The sequence below is a fragment of the Fringilla coelebs genome (genome assembly GCF_963513975.1).
Source record: "Fringilla coelebs genome assembly, chromosome: 26".
NCBI lineage: Eukaryota > Metazoa > Chordata > Aves > Passeriformes > Fringillidae > Fringilla > Fringilla coelebs.
In genome coordinates this window covers 673,383-691,732 of record NC_140052.1, presented here as the reverse complement: position 1 = coordinate 691,732, position 18,350 = coordinate 673,383, and the positions used below count along the sequence as shown (strand labels likewise).

Genomic DNA, 18,350 nt, shown 5'->3' with positions numbered 1-18,350 from the left:
AGAGTCACGGGATGGGCCGGGTCGAGGGGGATGCAGTGGGTGTCTGGTCCAGCCTCCCTGCTCGGGAAGGGGCATCGCAGAGCACATGGCACAGGATTGTGTCCGGACGGGTTTGGAATATCCTCGGTGAGGGACATTCCACGGCCTTTCTGGGCAGTGGGGCACTGAACGGGCTCCCCAGGGAATGGTCATGGCCTCAGGGATGGCAGAGCTCCAGCAGGGCTGGGACAAGGCTCTGGGGAGCACGGTGGGATTGTTGGGATGTGCTGTGCAAGGCTGAGGGTTGGATCAGTGGGTCCCTTCCAGCTCAGGGACTGTGTAACTCTGTTATTCCGGTTCTAGGAATCGGTGCTTGGTCCACCCGCACAGCAAAGTTCTTCCTCGTGTCCCGGTAAAACATTGCGTGCCTCAGTTTGTGCCCGTTCCCTCTTGTCCCGCTGCTGGGCCCCAGGGAGCAGAGCCTGCTCCATCTCCGACACCTCCCTGCAGATATCGATGGACATTGATGGACATTGATGGATATTGATGGACATTGATGGACATTGATGGACATTGATGGACATTGATGGACATTGATGGACATTGATGGATATTGATGGACATTGATGGACATTGATGGATACTGATCAGGTCCCCAAACAAAGCCCCTTGGGCCCCTCATCTGGGGGTCCCTCTCCAGCCCCTAGTGCTCGCCTGGTGCTCCCAGCCCTGGTTCTCTTGGAGCTTTGCTTTCGGGTTTCTTTTTGGTTTTGAGTTTATTTTTTTTTTTTAATTATTATCTTCTAGGAAAAATCCAACTTTTACAATAGGAGAGTGAGTTTAGGGAGGAACAAAAGAGTCACAGAATCGTTTAGGTGGGAAAAGACCTCTGAGGTCAAGCTCAGCCTGTGCCAAAGCATCACCATCCCATCCGGACCAGAGCACTGAGAGCCACATCCAGTCATTCCTTAAATTCCTCCAGGGTTGGTAACCTCACCACCTCCCTGGGCAGCCCATTCCAATGTCTAATCACCCCTTCTGTGAAGAAATTCCTCCTCAATGGCCAACCTAAACCACCCCTGCTATACTAGAGGAGGCCAAGCTGAGTCCCCAAAAGATGACACCTCCACCACACATCTGAAAACACCATTTTCTTGAAATTTCCAGTTTTCTGGTGGGGGCCAGGACCAACATGGCACAAACGTGGCACAAATGGGACACAAATGTGACACAAATGTGACAAATGCCCCTCCCAGCCCACAGAGCTGGGTGTTTTCAGGCACTGCTGACGTCTGCAGCTCCGGTACCCGCGCTGGACTCTGCCTCTCTCACGTCCCTCTCGGCAACATCTGACATCCCTGATGGCTTCTGACAACGTTAACTCGCTCTAATTTGTGTCCTGCCCTTCGCAGAACGTGCCGTTCTCAGACACAGCAGCTCGTGGCTCCTTGCCTTGCTCGGGGCTGTTCTGGGCAGTCGGGGCTGAGCCCCTCAGCTGATTGCTGCCCTTCCTCCTGGCACTGGCTGTCCTAGAGCAGATACTGACCCGTGCTGGGCTCTCTCCCCCAGCCCTGCTGTGGTTTAATCGAGGTGCAGCCCCGAGTCGATGGCAAAGTGCTCCCCAACTGGACCCTGTTTCACCCAGACCTGCAGTTCTCTGTTGATCTTTGGGGCCCTTGCTTCCAACGCTGCTGTTTGTGCAGTTTTGGCAGGCAGGAATGCTGGGGGGTTTTGTTCACCAGCTGTCCAACCCCCCCACCAAGAGGGTTTCATCTGATCCCATTAAAACCCAGCAGCTTACTTTAAGACCAGAGACCCACCGAGGCCTCTGGAGCATTTGTGCTTATCCTCCCATTTTTTTTTTCCACGTTCACTGCAACACTCTCCTGGTTAAGCTTCTAAAAGGTTTTTCCAGTGAGACATATGGAGAACTATAGAGGGCAGGGCTGAGGCACAGTGCTTGATTATGGATATCGATCCTGGGCATTATTCAATACCTGGCCTTATCCCAAATGTAGGCACAGACTTCAGTGCAGCTTTTAAACGTTAAAAGCCTTTGTTTGTCAGGGTGGGGAGGTGACAGGAGGGACATTTGAGTAATGTCAGATTGATGGCTGCAGGGGTTGTGCTGTTGACAGGAGTTTGTGCGTGCTCAGTGTCCCCCCTGTGCTCAGGATCAGGGACAGAGACACAGCTCTGTTTGTTTAATTTTGGAGTGTTTCAGTTTTCCAACCTGCCCTCCCCGGGTGAAAGGTGGCAGAGGGAAATACAGCCAGAGAAAACACATCACTCAGATGGAAATGTAACAGATAAAGACCTCAGGGCCCTGATAATCCCAAGGACAAGCCAGGGAAGGACGATGAAGCTGGATTTAGTGCTCCAATAATTGAATTTGACACAGCTAGACCCCCCAGAACCATGGGCTCAGATCCTGTAAAGTCTTTTTCAGTCCTTTTTCCTCGTAAATTTCCTCTTGCATCAGATTAATAACAATCTGTGTGAATCCCACAGATGGAGACCAGCAATTAAGAAGAACCCAGCACTCCTGTATATGGATAACAGGAATATCTTCCATTGGACTAGATAAAATAAATTGAAACCCCTGCTATTTCAACAACAGCCTAGGAGGTGAGTGGACACTCCCCCAAATAAGCAAAAAAGTTAATAACTCACCAACAGTGGTTTTTGGTTTTTTTTTTTTTTTTTTGTCTTTTTGGTTTTTTTGCTTCTCCCTCTGGAATATGGAATGGTAACTGAGGGGAGCAGCTGGGCAGACCCTGGGTTTCACTCTGTGAGGTGAGGAAAGCAAATGTGAGCAGCCCTTGGTTAAAATGCCACCTCCACCAACTGGTGGGGAACTCCCGACCCACAGGAATGTTTCATTATCTCGGGGACACCCGTGACTTGCTGTTCCCCCCAATGTCAGGTGGAAATAGAGGCAGAAACAACGTGTTTCTTTCTCAGAAAAAAGTTTATTTCTCAGAACCCAGCTGGGCTCTGCCAGCCGCGCCCAACCCCCCGGTTTGTCACCTGCAAAATGGAGGAGAATTTTCACGAAGTTTAATTAGTGCAAAGTGCTCTCGGTAGCAAAGAGAGCTTTTGGTCCGAGCATCTCGGGCCAAGGTCTCAAATTACGGCGGCTGCAGCCAGCGACCCACGCGGCAGAGCCCCCGCCGTGCCTGCGGGGCTGGGCAGGATCAGCAGCGCCTGCATTCGTGTCATGAATAAATCAGTAGGTGAGCAGGGCAGCAGATCTGCAGGGCTGCTGGGTCCCTGCTGCTCCTCTCACGGTGGGTTCCCTCTGGCAGCTTTTGGAGAGAGGAGATCTTCCTTCAGCTTTGGGTTTGCAAAATGTTTTGGAAGGGGAGATGAGGTTGTGGGAGCCAGGAGAGTACAAACAGCCTGGAGATACAAACAACCAGAGGATACAAACAACCGGGAGAGTGCAAACAACCCATCCCAGGTCGCTCTGCTTCTCCCACAGGACATTCATCCCAAGCTGTCAGGAATCCAGGGCAGGGAGAGTGCTCCAGAGTGCTCCCAGTGACGCTAACCCAGCTGGACAGCCTGTGCTCTGCACAAGAAGGCAATTTTCTTGCTGCTGTTGTGTCTGGTACCTCGGGGCTGTACCAAAGAAATGAGATTTCACTTGCTGAGTCAGGGCAGTGCCCGTGTTTGACAGGAGGAGGAGGAGGAGGAGGAGATGGGCTGAGTCACCTCTCTGAGTTCATCCCCAGGCTGCTTCCCAAAAGCACAGCTCCTGAAATGAGCCCTTAAATCCGGGGGGGAATGGGAGCAAGAGGGGGCCAGGAGAGCAGCCTGTTTGTCCTGCCTGGTCTGTTCTCCTGCAGGGCTCTCTCCTTGTCCAGATGTTGAGTCTCTGGAGCCACATCTGGCTCTGAGGCACTGTGGCAGCAGCAGAGGCACGGCGGGAGCCCAGGGCTGATGGCTCCCCATGGTTTTGCTCCCCTGGGCACACTCACCCTGGAGTTCTGTTCCATTAGATCTTCTCCCCATCAGATCAACCCTGAGGCATCTGCAGGGATGGTCTCCAAGGGGGAGACAAGCTGGGATTTGTCACCTTGTGTCACGTTCACGTGGGGCTGTTCAAGGCTCTGGGAATAAAGAGCAGCTGCTGTGGGCAGATCTGGATAAGCAGGACCAGAGCAGCTCATTCCCACTTTAACTACTTCCAAAATGAGGTGGACACGGTGCACTAAATCATTTTGAAGTCCATTAGAGGAATTTTATAGCACAGAATAAAAGAGGTCCTTCACTGTGCACGGCACTCAGCAGCGCCTGCTGGCTGCTTACTCATCGCTCAGCAGAGAAGTGAGAGCAGACACAGTCCCTGCTTTCACCCACTGGGAAATCATTCCTCAGAGAGGAAGGATGGAGGGCTTGGGTCACTTTTACCCCGTGACTCATTTAATCCCTCGTGTGAGCACATAGCAACAGCAGCACCCTGTGACATCAGGAGTGACACAGACACACCAGCCGCCTCCACAAGGCAAAATAAACAAAGATGCTGAGGCATCAATTGGACCACGAGCCCTCTGCAAAGCAGCTGCTGAAACTGAGCTGCCCAAGTGCCACTGGGCAGACACCAGGAGTGGTCACACACACAGAGGAAAAGCAGAACTGCCAGAGGCAGGGGGAGAGCTGAGCCCACAGCAGAGCTCCACGGCAGGGCCAGCTCTGGGACGGGCTGTGGAGGCTCCTGCAGCTCCTGCTCGCCCTGGCAGCTGGGCAGGGCCTGTCACGGGAGTGCAGGGTGGCAATTATAGCACACAGATGCCACAGGGCTGGCCAGGCTCTCTATTTATAGCTCCCTGCCAGCACAGCTCCTGTGTGCTCCTGCTCACAGGTGAGGGCACAGGCCAAGGAACAGCCAAGAGGAAGGACTAGCAACCCCTCTGATGGGCACCAAGAATCAGAGATGAAAGGACAAAAATCCACAGAGAGCCTGGAACAATGAACTCTAACTTCTCTCCCAAAACTGCCCTGTAGTTGGTTAACCCCTTCCCTGCCTGAAGTGGCACCACTCTGCTACTCCTAATTGGTGCCAAGCAGTGTCACTGAAATGTTCTGCAAGCTCTGGCCCCTCCAATTGTTCCCAGCAGAGGTGGCAGAAGGGCTGTGGGCCTGCCTGTCCCTCTGCAGCCCTGGCCAGGGTGGGAGGCAGCAGCCCAGGAGAGCACCCCAGACACTGCCCCTGCCCTGGGGATGATGCATCCAGAGTGAGCCTCTGCCAGCTCCAGGGGCTCAGGGTGGCAGCTGACCACGGATCCAAGTCAAAAGTTGCCTTTGTTTCATGGGGAGGATTAAACCACGAGCTGCTTGTGAGCTGAACTTTGAAGTGTCTCCTCGGTGATCTGAAACGCGATCATGTAACAAAGAGAGACCTCTACAAATACTCTTTTTGTGTTTGAAGCTGGAGACCATCCACTGGTTTATTTTTAGGCACACATTTGCACTGGCCCTGTTACAATCCTTCCTCTGTTCTTGTGCAATAAAAGGCAGAGAGGATTCTCTTGACCTCCAGTATCAAATACAGAGAAAATAAGGCATTTGTCTGGAAAAGAACCACCCAAAATAGCAGGGAAGAGGTCGTGCTGTGCTGTGGACTGATAGTGTTGAGAGACAAGAAAAATGAGGGTTATAGGAGCTGGCAGGCTTCTCTAATGACACAGTAATGAAAACTGCTAGAATATTGTATGGTGATGCTAATTAGTATTTGTAGGTTTAAGGACCTGAGATCTTTCCCTTTTACACTAAACACTTGCCTGAGAGTAAGAAATGATCCCTGCTGAGTTCTCAGTTTTCTTTGAGGATTTGTTCTAGATCCAGAGCATTTCCTTTGCTACACACAGCTTGAGCTCAGAAACTGCTGCTCCTGCATCACCCAGCTGATGTTCCCTGAACTCCTTGAAGCCCCTCCTCAGCCTTTGCAACACCCTGTGATGCAGGCAGTTATCACTACATGCATTTTCTGCCTTGCCCTTCCTTGAAGAAGCTGGGGAAAGAGCCCAGAGGACCTGAGTGGATGTTTAATTTCTGTCACATCAGCAGGGCCATCTGCACCAGGCACTTCCCACTGACAAGAGAAGGAAGGTTAAAACCTCTCATGACAGGTTAACAGCATGATTTGCAGCAACAGCTTAAATAAATGGTTGCAGGGAGGAAAGAGTAGCAGGCAGCTAATCCTTTAAAGACTTAAGAGCAGCTACTACTTCAGCCCAAGTAAATATTTCAAAACAAAATTAATTAGTGGTGACTAGTGGATTTGCTGCCCTTTGCTTTAACATCCCAGGATGAAACGGTGATTCCTCCACAGAATTTTTGCTTCAGTGCCAAACCTGCTGTTTCACAGGAGCTGAAAGTCCTCTCAAAGAAGATCCATCACAGTTTTGTTCTTCCCTGTAACTGCAGAGCTGCAAAGGCTCTGCAGGGATCTGGTGTTGCTGTGGGAGGGGAGGTCCCTTTGTGCTGCCCCAGGGACAAGGACAGCAGCGTGGCTCAGAATCCAGCCCAAGTGCAGTGTGGAGGAAGGAAATGTCACTTCCTGATTCTTATCTGAAGAAAGCTCTGTCCTTGCAGGCCACAGAACAGCTCCCAGCAATTGCCTTACTTCCAGTTAAAAGCAGTTCCTTAACACTTTTCTAGACATAGGAAAAAAGGTCTCAGGGTAACAAGTCCTGAACTAGCACAAAGCAGGGTCTGGCTGAGCCCAGAGCAGCAAAGCAGGCAGTTCAATAATTGCCAACAATAATTTCTAATCAACAATCGAGTTTTCCCCCACCCATGACCCTTGGCCCCACCACAGAACAAAGCCAGCTCTCTTGGGAGGCTCTGTCATGGCCTTGCTGGACTGTCTGGACTATTTTTAGTCAAATCCAGCATTCCTAAAAATCCTCAGGCTGCTTTTGTGCTCAGGAAGGGGAGAGGAACTGCTGTGCACGTGCACATCCACATTCCACACAGGATACAGGAGTGGCAGCAGGGAAGCACAGCTGGGTCAGCACACAGCCCTGGGAAAACGGCAAAATTTCTTTATTTTCATCAGGCTGAGAAGGCAAGAAGAGAAGGCAGGACTGCCCCGAGCTGGGAGGGGGAAACCAAAGGTGTCTGCAGTGCTTGGGAGGCCAGGCAGATCCAGGGGCTGGGTGATGTCCCCTCCCTGCTGAGGGCAGATCCAGGGGCTGGGTGATGTCCCCTCCCTGCTGAAGGGAGATCCAAGGGCTGGGTGATGTCCCCTCCCTGCTGAGGGCAGATCCAGGGGCTGGGTGATGTCCCCTCCCTGCTGAAGGGAGGTCCAGGGGCCTGGTGATGTCCCCTCTCTGCTGAAGGGAGGTCCAAGGGCTGTTGGAAGTTGGAAGGAACCCACAAGGATCATCCAAGTCCAGTTTCTTCTCCTGTCCCTCATTTATCCCACTTAGGTGACCCCCCCTTCCCAAATTGCTTCATCTCCTCCCTCCCTCTTTGCTTTTTCCATCTAAACTTCCCTTCCACTTCCTCTCCCCGTTCCCCAAACCCAAATAAACGCAGGTTCTTGGCCCCTAGGAGAGGCTGATTCATGGTTTGACGTCAGCAGGAGCTCTCCTGGCCAGAGCCTGCTCTAATTGACACATTCCAGCTGCTGCCAGCAGCTCCTGTGTCCCTTGTCCCCTGTCCCACCCCGGCTGGGGCTGGCAGCAGGGAGGGAACCTCCAGAGATGGAAAGGGAGATCCTGAATTTAACAGTTTAACCAGTTCCTCCTCAGATTCACAGAGGGGAGTGCAGACAAGTGAAGGGATAAAAAACCATCCTGGCTCAGGGTTTGGGTTTAATCTGGAGCACTGAAGGAGGAAAAAAGGCAATTCTAGGAGTTCAGAGCAAGGTGTTTGTCCAGCCCTGATGTGTGGACACTTTCATGGGCCTGCTCTGCACTGCCAGTCCCTCCTGCCCCCTCCTTCTGGAATGTTCTGCCCCCCTGGGGCTCAGGTGGCAGATGTGGAGTGCTTTGTGCAGACTGACACTGCTGGGGCTGTTCCAGCTCTGCCTCCCTCACTCCAGCAGCACCTGGGAGCTGCAGGCAGCAGCAGCCAAAGCCCAGCAGAGTTTTTAGTGCACTCTGACACCTGTGAAGGTGGGAAGGACAAACTTGTGGTTCCAGAGAATACAGAACTTTATTCATGTTAAATGCATCCACTTGCACTGCTGGCCCTTGTCCAGGACACTGAGAACCAGGAGACAGCCTGCTCTGACCTCCAGCAGTGGAGCCAGCACTCTGTTTTCCCTGAATGACACAGCAGCAAAGCAATCCAGAGGGGGTTTGGGCGGCACAAACTACACAGAGAACTTCTCTTCACTGGCCTGGGCAGGTCTGCACAGCAAATTATCTGCACAAGGACCAAAGGACTCCAAAGACACACGGCTGGAGTCCAGGTGTCTCCAATACCCACATCAGCCAAGCCCAAGATTTCTGGTATTTAGAGACCTGGGTCTGGTTCCAGTCCTTCTCCCAGTATCCATTTGGTTGTTTAAATGACAAGCAGACTCCAGCACCAGTCCCTGTGAAGGATAAGCAGATTTTGCCAACAGCAATGGTGGCATGGGGGAAGCTGGCTCGGGGAGGAGGTGTTTGTGGGGAAATGAGCCTGGTCAGGCTGACAGGGAGCTCTGGAGCCAGTGCACTGTGTGGGAATCACTTCCTGCAAGTGCTGCTTTCTCCCTCTCATCAGACTTTATTTACTCCAGGACCAGCAGTTTGGAAGCATTTCTGATGGACAGAGAGCAAAAGGAGAATTTAATGATGGTCTGTCTGCAAAGGTAACCCAACAATAACCACAATCTCATGGAAAGCTAAAATAAACTCTAGAAAACAGAGAAAAAACAAGTGTCTGCTGCTGAAACCAGCTGCTCTATTTTTGGAAAATTGCAAGGACTGCCTCGCCCAGGAAGAGCTTCCCAGCGAGCGGAATTATGCAACCCCGAGAGGAGAAAAATCCCATAAATCCCAAGTCCTCTGCAATTCCTTTTGGTCAATTCCGGGCTGCAGCCCCCACCCCCAAACTGCAAAACCTGCAACGCCTCCAGGCCGGGACCCGCAGCAGCCGTGCCCTGCCGGCACCCAGGGGAACTACCAGCTCCGAGCAGCCTAATTAGGGCGGGGTTAATTAACGGCTCAGTCGTCGAAGTCGGGGATGTCGTCGTAGGAGTAGCCGCGGTAGCCCTTGGAGGCGTAGTAGGCGATGCGCAGGTGGTAGAAGCCGGGCAGGAACACCAGGATGCCGATGATCAGCACGGGGATGGCCCGGTCGGTCTCCTGCAGGGACAGGGCACAGGGCTGGGGATGCCTTCTGCTTTAGCTTTGGGATTTTTCAGCTTCTGAGCTGCTTCAGTGTGCAGTGCTGAGCTTGGGGTTAAGGGTTGTAAGCTCTCTTCACAGGGTGGGGAGACAAAACAGTTCCTTCTCTAGCTGGGGGTTGAGGACAACCACCCAAATCTCAGGCCCAAGAGCACAAACAGTGTGAATTGAGGAGGGAAAAACAAGGAGGATGGGACTGCATAACCTAAAGATAAAACTGGACAATGAACTCCAATATGCAAATGGAGCAGAACTGATCACAGTGACAGACCTCGTGACTGGTTGTGCATTTTGTGCCCATTTTGGTTCATCCTGGGTCCATTTTGTGCCCATTTTGGTTCATCCTGGGTCCATTTTGTGCCCATTTTGGTTCATCTTGGATCCATTTTGGTTCATCCTGGGTGCAGCCCTGGCTGGGCTCTTGTGCTGCCCAAGGTGGATCCATGGAGGAGATCCTTTGAATAAATCCCGGCTTTATTCTGTAACTCTGCTCTAGCTCAGCCTCCCCAAGGCATCACAGTGACCTCTCTGAGGGGCTCTCCTCCCTCTCACACCCTGCCTGGTCTAGGGGAAGGCTGCCCTGCCCAAGGCAGCTGAGATGTGAATTAAATTTTTGAGGTGATCTGGAAGCTTCTTTGAACCCAAACCATCCCATGGTTCTGTGACCCATCCCCAAGGCCTGTCAAGCTGAGAAATAAAAACCCATCTTCCACCAGAAACATCTCAGCTGTCACCAGGCTGAGCCCTTAATGCTGTCCTGGCCTCTCCTCCTTGCTGCAAGGACCCCCAAGGGACCCCCTCCCTCCCCAGGGGCCCCCAGGATGTGCAGGCAGGGCTGGAGCTGCGAGCCTGGGCCCAGGGATCTGTGCCTGGAGCGCTGCTGATAGCCCCAGAGGCTGCTGCTGCTGCCAGAGATAAGGCACAGGCAGCAGGGGAGAAGCATCCAGAGCTGCAGGAGCAGATCCCTGCCCATGGGTCACCCTCAGCCAGAGGGGAGGTGTTAGCGTGCCCCACACGGGCTCTGGCAGCTCCTCCTGTCCCTGCACGGGCTGGGATCCCTCCAGGACAGGGATGTGACCTCCCCAGGGACACTCAGCCCTCCTTGGAGATGCCCAGCCCAGCCAGGCCGTGGTGGGAATCCCTTCCCTGCTCACTCCCTGTGGCTCTGAAGTTCTACACCCAACACCATCACAGGGTCCTTGAGGCTGGAGGAGACCTTCAAGGTCACCAAGTCCAAGCACCCCCAGGGTCACCCCTAACCCAGGTCCTGGAGTGCCACATCCTCGTGTTCTGAGCCCTCCCACCCAGGGACGGGGACTGCACCACAAACCTTTCCTAATTTTGAATTTAAACCTCCCCTGGTGTGACCTGAGGCTGTTTGCTGTCCCCTGAGGGCTCTGAGGCAGTGCCAGGAGCGTCTGCAGCACTCACCCCTTTGCTGATGTACCCTGCCAGCAGCAGGGCTCCGATGATGATGAGGAAGGTCCCGATCATGAAGAGCACCACAGCCAGTGCAATGGCCTTGTAGGGGATTTTGGGTGGGCTCTTCTTGAACTGGATGGAAAAACCCAAATATTGAAGAGCTGAACTCAGCACAGCTCCCCTCCCACCGCAGCACAGACGGGACCCCACAGCTGGCACAGGACAAAATTCTGCTCCAGAATTGCCCTCCAGGAGGAATTCTGCCCATGGAGACCCTGCTGGGCCAGCCCCTACTCCCAGTCTTGTTCCCAGGAAGGCTCTTTGGGTTTTCCAGAGGGGAAGGGCCCAGGGTTAGGGGTAGGGTTGGGGTTATGGTTTGGCTCCCTCCTGGCTTTGTCCCTCTCTGAGCTGCAGCTGCTCCACCAGAGATGCACAAGCAGCAGCCTGTGCAGGGCCAAGCTGTGGCTGCCCCTGCTCGTGGTTTCACAGCCTCCTTCCCCAGTTTTACCTGCAGGTCAATGTATCCATCATCAGTGCTGGAGAGTTTGGAATATTTGACTTTGCTACTGGGGATCCCAGCAGAGAGATTGGTCCTCGACGGCATCATGCCAGGGGGGCCTGGGCATCAGCTACAGCCTGGGAGCCAGGGCAAGAGCAAAAACAGGAGGGGAAACTGAGAGATGGCAGTCTGAGAGACACAGAACTAAGGTTTCTGAGGAGAAACTCCCCTGTCAAGGCTGTGCCCCCCCAACACAGCTCTGTTCCCCTTCGTAAATTAAAACTTTTCCCACCGTGGATCTAAGCATTCCATTTGAAGCCTGAAATGCAAACTGGATATAGCTGGAACAATGTTTGGAATCAAGGCAGAAGCTGTGCTTCCTACCAGATGGGAATTCCCAGGCAGGGCCCAGGTACGACCCAGCTCTCACTGCACCAGGACACAGATGTCCAAGCTCTGGCTGTTTCTGAACAGGACACCAACAACTAAACCCAAACCAGAGCTAAACAAAGCAGCTCTTCAAACACCAGGAGATTTTGCAAGAGAGCAGTTTTGGAAAAAAAACCCCAACCAACCAAACAAACCCAAAACCCAATGCAAACCACTGGAAACTGGGAGGAGATGGAGCTGCCATGGGGCCAGCAGGAGTGACTCAGAGGGAGCAGGACAAGGGGACAGAGTGTGAGTGGTGAGGTCAGCACAGCCCAGGTGTGCAGGGCAGGGCCCCAGTGCTGGGGGACAGCCTGGGGACAGGGACCAGAGCCAGAGCTGCCCCGGGATCCCTTCTGCCAAGCTCCCCCTGCCCCTCTCCAGCAGGATTCCCAGGGGACAGGCAGGGAAGGGCTCCCCACACCTCCCAAAGCCTCAATGGAGCTTTTATTTTCTGAAAAACTCTGGAACCAAGGGAACAAAAGTAGATATTCCAGCAGTGCCAACAGGAAGGAATAAAAACTCTGTTTCCACAACATTCTTTAGCATCCGAGGTGATGCTTCCACCCAAAATATTGAGTCTCCATTGAACTGAAGCCCTTTGTCACTGATTGCTGGCACATTCCCCACCCAGCTTCGTTCCTCCTGCTGTAAAACTGACTTTTATAAAATCCCCTCTGATCTGAAATTCCCACCACCGAACCTTTGGTTTGAACTTTGGGCTTTTGTTTTAGTGGCAAAAGCCAAACACGGACAACAAAACATTTTCAGCCCCGTGGATAATGGGAACACCTGCAGGGTGGCATTTCCTGCTCCCCACACATCCTTGTTGACCCCAACAGCCCCAGGCTCTCCCACGTGCCCCAGGGGAGATGTGCAGGAGGGGAAAAAGCCAGAATTAACCAACCTTTCTGAAAGGTGTCAGATTTCCCACCTCTGCCCCATTCTGCTCTTTTCTTACTCACTGCCCATTATTTACCAGGCTGTTCAGTGGCTTCTTCTGAATTATTCCCATTTTACACTTGCACAGGCTGTCCTGTCCTCCCCACTGCCTCACTTACCAACAAGAAAGAGGCTGTGGAGCACAAATGTATATAAAATATAAAATATTCTCTCTGATCTCAAGCTTAAGGGCCAGGTTTAACTCCACTGAGCTTCACACCAAGTGAGCACCACAATGGTTCAAGAGCAGGAACCAGCACAGCGCTGTGCTTTTTGGGAGCCACATAAATAATCGGGGCTCGAGCAGCTTGGCCAAAACAATTAATGCCGAAATTCAGAATTTCTAACGTGGCAGTGCTTTAAACCCCGTGGAAGCGCCGGAAAACCCAAGCACGGCGGCTCCGTCCCAAGCACAGCCCCGCATTTCCCCCCGGCAAACCAGGAGGGGCGGGGATGTGGCTTGGGGACAGCGGGGACACCCGGGGACACCCGGAATGGGGGGTCCCGGCCTCGCACCGCTCCCAAACCCACCCAGAACACACCAATCCCACCCCAAATCCACCTGAACCCACCCAAAGCACCCCAAACCCACCCAAAACACCCCCAAATCCACCTGAACCCCCTTAAACCCACCCAAATGTACCCAAAACACCCCAAATCCATCTCGAATCCACCGGAATCCACCCAAACGTACCCAAAACACCCCCAAATCCACCTGAACCCCCTTAAACCCACCCAAATGTACCCAAAACACCCTGAATCCACCGGAACCCACCCAAACCATCCCAAACCCACCCCAACCCACCCAAATCACCCTAAATCCACCTGAACCCACCCAAATGTACCCAAAACACCCTAAATCCACCTAAAGCACCCCAAATCCACGCCGAATCTACCGAAACCCACCCAAACTCAGCCCGAACCCAGCCCAGCCCGGTACCCCCCGGTCCAGCCCGGTACCTGCCCCCAGCCCGGTACCCCCAGCCCAGCTCGGTACCACCCAGCCCAGCTCGGTACCACCCAGCCCAGCTCGGTTCCCCCCGGTCCAGCTCGGCACCCCCGGCCCGGCCCGGTACCCCCGGCCCAGCCCGGTATCCCCGGCCCGGTACCTGCCGCCCGCCCGCTCCATCCCGGCCCCGCCTGTCCCCCCGCGGCCCCGGGAAGTTGATCCCGGTGACGCCGCTTCCCTTCCAGGTCACGGCGGGGCCGGGCCGGCCTCCTGTGCCCCGGCACCGCCTGGCGGGGCGGGAACAGCCCCCGGTGAACGGGGAACGGGTCAGGAAACGCTGGAAAACGCTGGGGGCGAGGATGTGCCTTGGCAGGTGTTCTCCTGAAGGGCGGAGGGTAAATGGGGAAGGGTCTGGAGACAGCTCAGCAAGGGAGGCGGCTGAAAGTCAGCGTCTGACCCAAAACCCGGGAATGGTTTGGGTTGGGAGGGACCTTGTGGTACCCAGTGCCACTCCTGCCGGGGGGGACGCCTCCCGCTGTCCCTGAGCGTCCCCTCCACGCTGGCCTGGGGACACTGCCAGGGATGGCCAGGAGGGCGGATCAGGCAGGGACTGTCCCCAGGGCCAGGCACTGCTGTCCCCAGCCCCGAGCAGGGATTGTCCCCAGCCCAGGGGCAGTGCTGTCCCCAGCCCCGAGCAGGGATTGTCCCCAGCCCAGGGGCAGTGCTGTCCCCAGCCCCGAGCAGGGACTGTCCCTAGCCCCGAGCAGGGACCGTCCCTCCCCGGCAGCGGCAGGGCTCGCTCGTGGCCGGCACTGCCACCTGCTGACATCCTCTGCCGGACACAGCTTTTCAGGCGGTTGTCCCCAGGATTCTCGTGTTTTACAGACCAAAAAAAAGTGCTGAAAATGGGGCTATCAGGTCGGAAAATTCCAGCAGCACGGTCAGCACGTACCCCTGTCCCCAAGTGCCACATCCAGGGAAGAGACAGGCACCTCTTCCCACACCTGAGTGACCAGAGCTGAACTCTGGGCCTTGAGAAGGGAGTCAGGGCACATCAGCACATCACCCACATTTAAACACGACAAGCTCCAGGAAATTACATTTTTTATTTCCATTTTCCAAGTTTCAATCAGAATATCAGCTTCAAAAATAAATGAAGTAAGGTCACATAAACTCGTGGGATAACAAAACAGCAACCCTAAGCTACAGCTCCACAGGGGAAACTCCAGGATACATCTTGACCCATTAAATATTGCCCCTCTTCTCCAACAGCAGCTGAAAGGAGTAAAAAATTTCACCTTCAACAGCATCCAAGAGATTGTTAGGAGTACAGGAACAGACTAGAAAAACTCGGCTTTCCTATTTCCAATGATACCAGGATAGCAAAACAGAGTTGAAAAATATTTACAAATATATCTACAAGACACGGCTACAGTGCTCCCAAGATGCTCCAGGGCTCTGGAATTGCTGCCTCCAGGCAGGAGCAGATGTCCCCCAGTCCTGCTCCAGTTAAGAGCCGTCCTGCTGGTCCTCGATCTTGGGGGCCAGGTAGTACTTGAGGTGTCCCATGTCAGCGATCTTGTACTCCACAACTGGGGGGGAGAATGAAAAAAGGGTGGTCAGGAGGTTCTACAAAAGGCCAGCCTCAAGCTCCAGTCCTGCAGGGGCAGAGCCGTGGCACTCACCCAGAGGAACATCTGCAGACATGCTGAGCGTCACCGTGGGGGACAGGGGGGTGGCTTTGGTGAAGAAGTTCAGGTACCTCAGGGCGAAGGTCAGCTGCACCGGCTCGTTCATCTCTATTGTGACCTGGGGGGGCAGGAGAGGATTCCAGAGCCCTGGCACAGCTCAGCCACGGCCACAGGGCTGCTGCCCCTGCCCAGCGCTGCTGCAGCTCCAGGGTAACCCTGGAGGGATTCAGGGACCCCCTGAAGCAGAGGGAGCCGTCCCTGCTCGCTGCAGGGTGGCACTCAGTGACCTCTAAAAGGGCCCTTTCCAGCCCCAATTCCAGGATCCCCCCCAGGGCAGAGAACCAGCTCTGCAGGCGAGCCCCGAGCCCCGCACGCCCCACTCACAGCCTCCTCCTCCTTGTCCACGTTGCTGGTCTGGGACAGTTTGATGTTGCCGTTGCCCAGCTCGCCGTTGGCAGAGAACTTGACGCCGTCCTTGGCGCAGGAGATGACCACGGCGTCGCCGATGTGGCTCAGGTCCCGGCAGATGCGCGCGAACTCGGCCGAGGGCATCTTCACCACGCAGCTGTACTCCTGCTCCTGGGGACAGGGACAGCTGGCAGGGCTGGGCACAGCCAGGGACACCCACAGGGACAGCTGGCAGGGCTGGGCACCCACAGGGACAGGTGGCAGGGCTGGGCACCCACAGGGACACCCACAGGGACAGCCTGGCAGGGCTGGGCACCCACAGGGACACCCACAGGGACAGCTGGCAGGGCTGGGCACCCACAGGGACAGGTGGCAGGGCTGGGCACCCACAGGGACAGCTGGCAGGGCTGGGCACCCACAGGGACACCCACAGGGACAGCCTGGCAGGGCTGGGCACCCACAGGGACAGTCTGCCAGCCCTGGGGCACTCCCAGTGACACCCACAGGGACACTGTGCCACCCCTTGTGCACTCCCAGTGCCACCCTGCCAGCCCCAGGCCTGTCCAGCTCCCAAGACCGTTGTGTTCCAGGATCTGACGTGAACCCAGTTCCACACCAGTGCCACCAGTCACCCAATCATTGCTTACTGGGATTCCCAGCTGCTCCACGTCGAGATCCATCAGCTTCATCTCGTAATCAGAAACCTTCTCCTGGTCTGGGGAAGCAAAGGACAGTGACACCAAATGGCAGAGTGACAAACATCAACTGGACTGCTGCCACTCTCCACTCCCTCCAGGTACAGCCACTTCAAGAATGGCAGTAAGATTTCTCTCTGTTCCCTTAGGGCTGGAGCTCTAGGAATGCCCTAGCAGCCTTTGACAGGCTCTAAGGGCACAGCCAAACCCATCTGTGTGCAGCCTGAAAGAGCCTTCTGTTCCCAAAAAATATATTTATCAACTTCATCCAGTTTAATTTCCAGAGTGTTCCAAGAATCAGGTGTCCCCTCCCACCCCTGCAGCACCCACTGCCATTTCCCTCCCTCCTGCACCCCTGTGGCTCCTGAGGCTGCCTGAACACACCCCAGTAACAAGGGATTTCCCAAACCCCACTCACTGGGTGCCTCGAACACCAGGGCCAAGGTGTCAGCGTTGTCCTCGGCCCGCAGGGTGATGATGTCCTCGTTCCCTGCACATTTCAGGATCTTGGACATGCTGCAGGGGACAAAGACAGGTCACTCACAGGGCTGGGAGCTGACAGGGCAGGAGGGGATGTGATATTACAGTGATCAGGCTCTCCTCATAACTCTTGGAAAAGTGGGTGTGTGGGGAGACCCCCCAGCCTCTCTGGCTGGTCTCTTCCAGTGTTTCATCACACATAAAGTTCTTCCACATACACGGGGAGAAACCTCCCGTGATCAGCTCCCGCCTGTTCCTGTTGTGCCAGGGCTGGGCAGATCCTGCACCTATCCTGACCCCTCCCATGGATGTTTACACACAGGAACTATTTCCCTCTCTCAGCAGTCTTTTCCCCAGGCTGCTCAGCCTTTCCTCATTACGGACATGCTCCAGGCCCCTCATCTTCGTCCCCCTCCGCTGGACCCGCTGCAGGAACTCCGAGTCTCTCCCCTGCTGAGGAACGCAGAGCTGGGCACAGCACTCCAGAAGCGCCTCACAGGGCTGAACAGCGGGGCAGGAAGGAGCACGTCCCGGAGCCGCTGGCAGTGCTCATGCTGCCGCTGCCCAGGATTCCGTGGGTCCTCCCCAGACAGCGGCAGGGCTCTAAAGCTGTCACTCCTTCCCCTCCCGGGGCCATGGCGGCCGCCCCCGCCAGCGCTGCATTTTCCCGCCACTTGGCGCCGGCAGTGACGTCATGGCCGCGACGCGCCCCGCGCGCGCCGCGAAAAACGGCGCGAGAGCCGTGAGGGGAATGGGTGGGGGGGCAAAGAAGGGCTGAGGGGACTCCGAGCGGCCCCGGGACCCCTCACACCCCCGGGGCACCCCCTCGCCCCCACATCTCCCCTCACGCCCCCTTCCCCGGCAGCCCGCGCTGCCTTGAGCGCCACAGCCCCCCGGGCCTGCTCGGCCGCCCCACGGCAGCGCCCCAGGAGAGCCCGCGGCCGGCTGACCTGGACAGGTTAACGCCCATGGCGATGTTGCGGTCGCAGCGGTACGTGTCGAAGCCCTCCGATCGCAGCGTGAGCTGCACCAGAGAGACGTGCGAGGAGTCCATGCTCTGCAGGCTGATGCCGCCCGAGCCCAGGTCCCAGCAGGCCTCGGTGATGAGGTCCTTGAGGGCCTCCAGCACTCGCTTGAGCACCGAGCCCTGCACCAGCCGCGCCTCGAACATCTTGGCAGCACCAGCGGAGCGGCACGGACGAGGCCCTTAACAGAACAACTGAAATATAGCGAGGCGGCCCGCCAAGCCCTTTTTATGCACTCTGCTGCCCCGCCCACCGCCGCGCAGCAGCCAATCACCAGCGCCGCTCTCCTCCTTTAGCCCAACCCTCTCCGAGCCCACATACAGGGCCCCGCCGCGCTCCAGCCAATCACAGCGCTGCTTTTTCCCTTAGCCCTGCCCCTCCGTTCGGCGGGAGCCAATCACCGCGCGGGTTACACATGCCCGCGTCCTGCCTTGCTGCGCAGCGATGGCAGCAGGGCCCGGCCCCTGCAGCGCCGCCGGTG

At 55.5% G+C, this 18,350-nt stretch overlaps 2 protein-coding genes across 2 annotated transcripts; both read right to left on the bottom strand.

Moving 5' to 3' along the window:
* Positions 1–8,861: 8,861 nt before the first annotated feature.
* Positions 8,862–13,795, bottom strand: TMEM230 (transmembrane protein 230). The gene is made up of 4 exons (XM_084221754.1): positions 13,731–13,795; positions 11,260–11,387; positions 10,761–10,883; positions 8,862–9,287 (listed from the first exon to the last, which is right to left on the bottom strand). The coding sequence occupies exons 2-4, from the start codon at positions 11,356–11,358 to the stop codon at positions 9,147–9,149; spliced, it is 363 nt and encodes a 120-aa protein (XP_084077880.1). The 5' UTR covers positions 11,359–11,387; positions 13,731–13,795; the 3' UTR covers positions 8,862–9,146.
* An 862-nt stretch (positions 13,796–14,657) lies between these two features.
* Positions 14,658–18,096, bottom strand: PCNA (proliferating cell nuclear antigen). Its single transcript, XM_084221849.1, has 6 exons — positions 17,795–18,096; positions 16,783–16,880; positions 16,317–16,384; positions 15,646–15,840; positions 15,256–15,379; positions 14,658–15,162 (listed from the first exon to the last, which is right to left on the bottom strand). The coding sequence occupies exons 1-6, from the start codon at positions 18,013–18,015 to the stop codon at positions 15,080–15,082; spliced, it is 789 nt and encodes a 262-aa protein (XP_084077975.1). The 5' UTR covers positions 18,016–18,096; the 3' UTR covers positions 14,658–15,079.
* Positions 18,097–18,350: the final 254 nt, after the last annotated feature.

What these genes read in the sequence shown, in the direction of transcription:
- PCNA (XM_084221849.1), bottom strand. Translation starts at nt 18,015, where the DNA reads ATGTTCGAGGCGCGGCTGGTGCAGGGCTCGGTGCTCAAGCGAGTGCTG. An exon ending in ATGGGCGTTAACCTGTCCAG is followed by an intron (nt 16,881 to 17,794) that starts GTCAGCCGGCCG and finishes TGTCCCCTGCAG; the next exon opens with CATGTCCAAGATCCTGAAAT. An exon ending in GTCTGCAGATGTTCCTCTGG is followed by an intron (nt 15,163 to 15,255) that starts GTGAGTGCCACG and finishes TCTCCCCCCCAG; the next exon opens with TTGTGGAGTACAAGATCGCT.
- TMEM230 (XM_084221754.1), bottom strand. Translation starts at nt 11,358, where the DNA reads ATGATGCCGTCGAGGACCAATCTCTCTGCTGGGATCCCCAGTAGCAAA. An exon ending in ATGGATACATTGACCTGCAG is followed by an intron (nt 10,884 to 11,259) that starts GTAAAACTGGGG and finishes TTTTCCATCCAG; the next exon opens with TTCAAGAAGAGCCCACCCAA. An exon ending in CAGGGTACATCAGCAAAGGG is followed by an intron (nt 9,288 to 10,760) that starts GTGAGTGCTGCA and finishes CTGTCCCTGCAG; the next exon opens with GAGACCGACCGGGCCATCCC.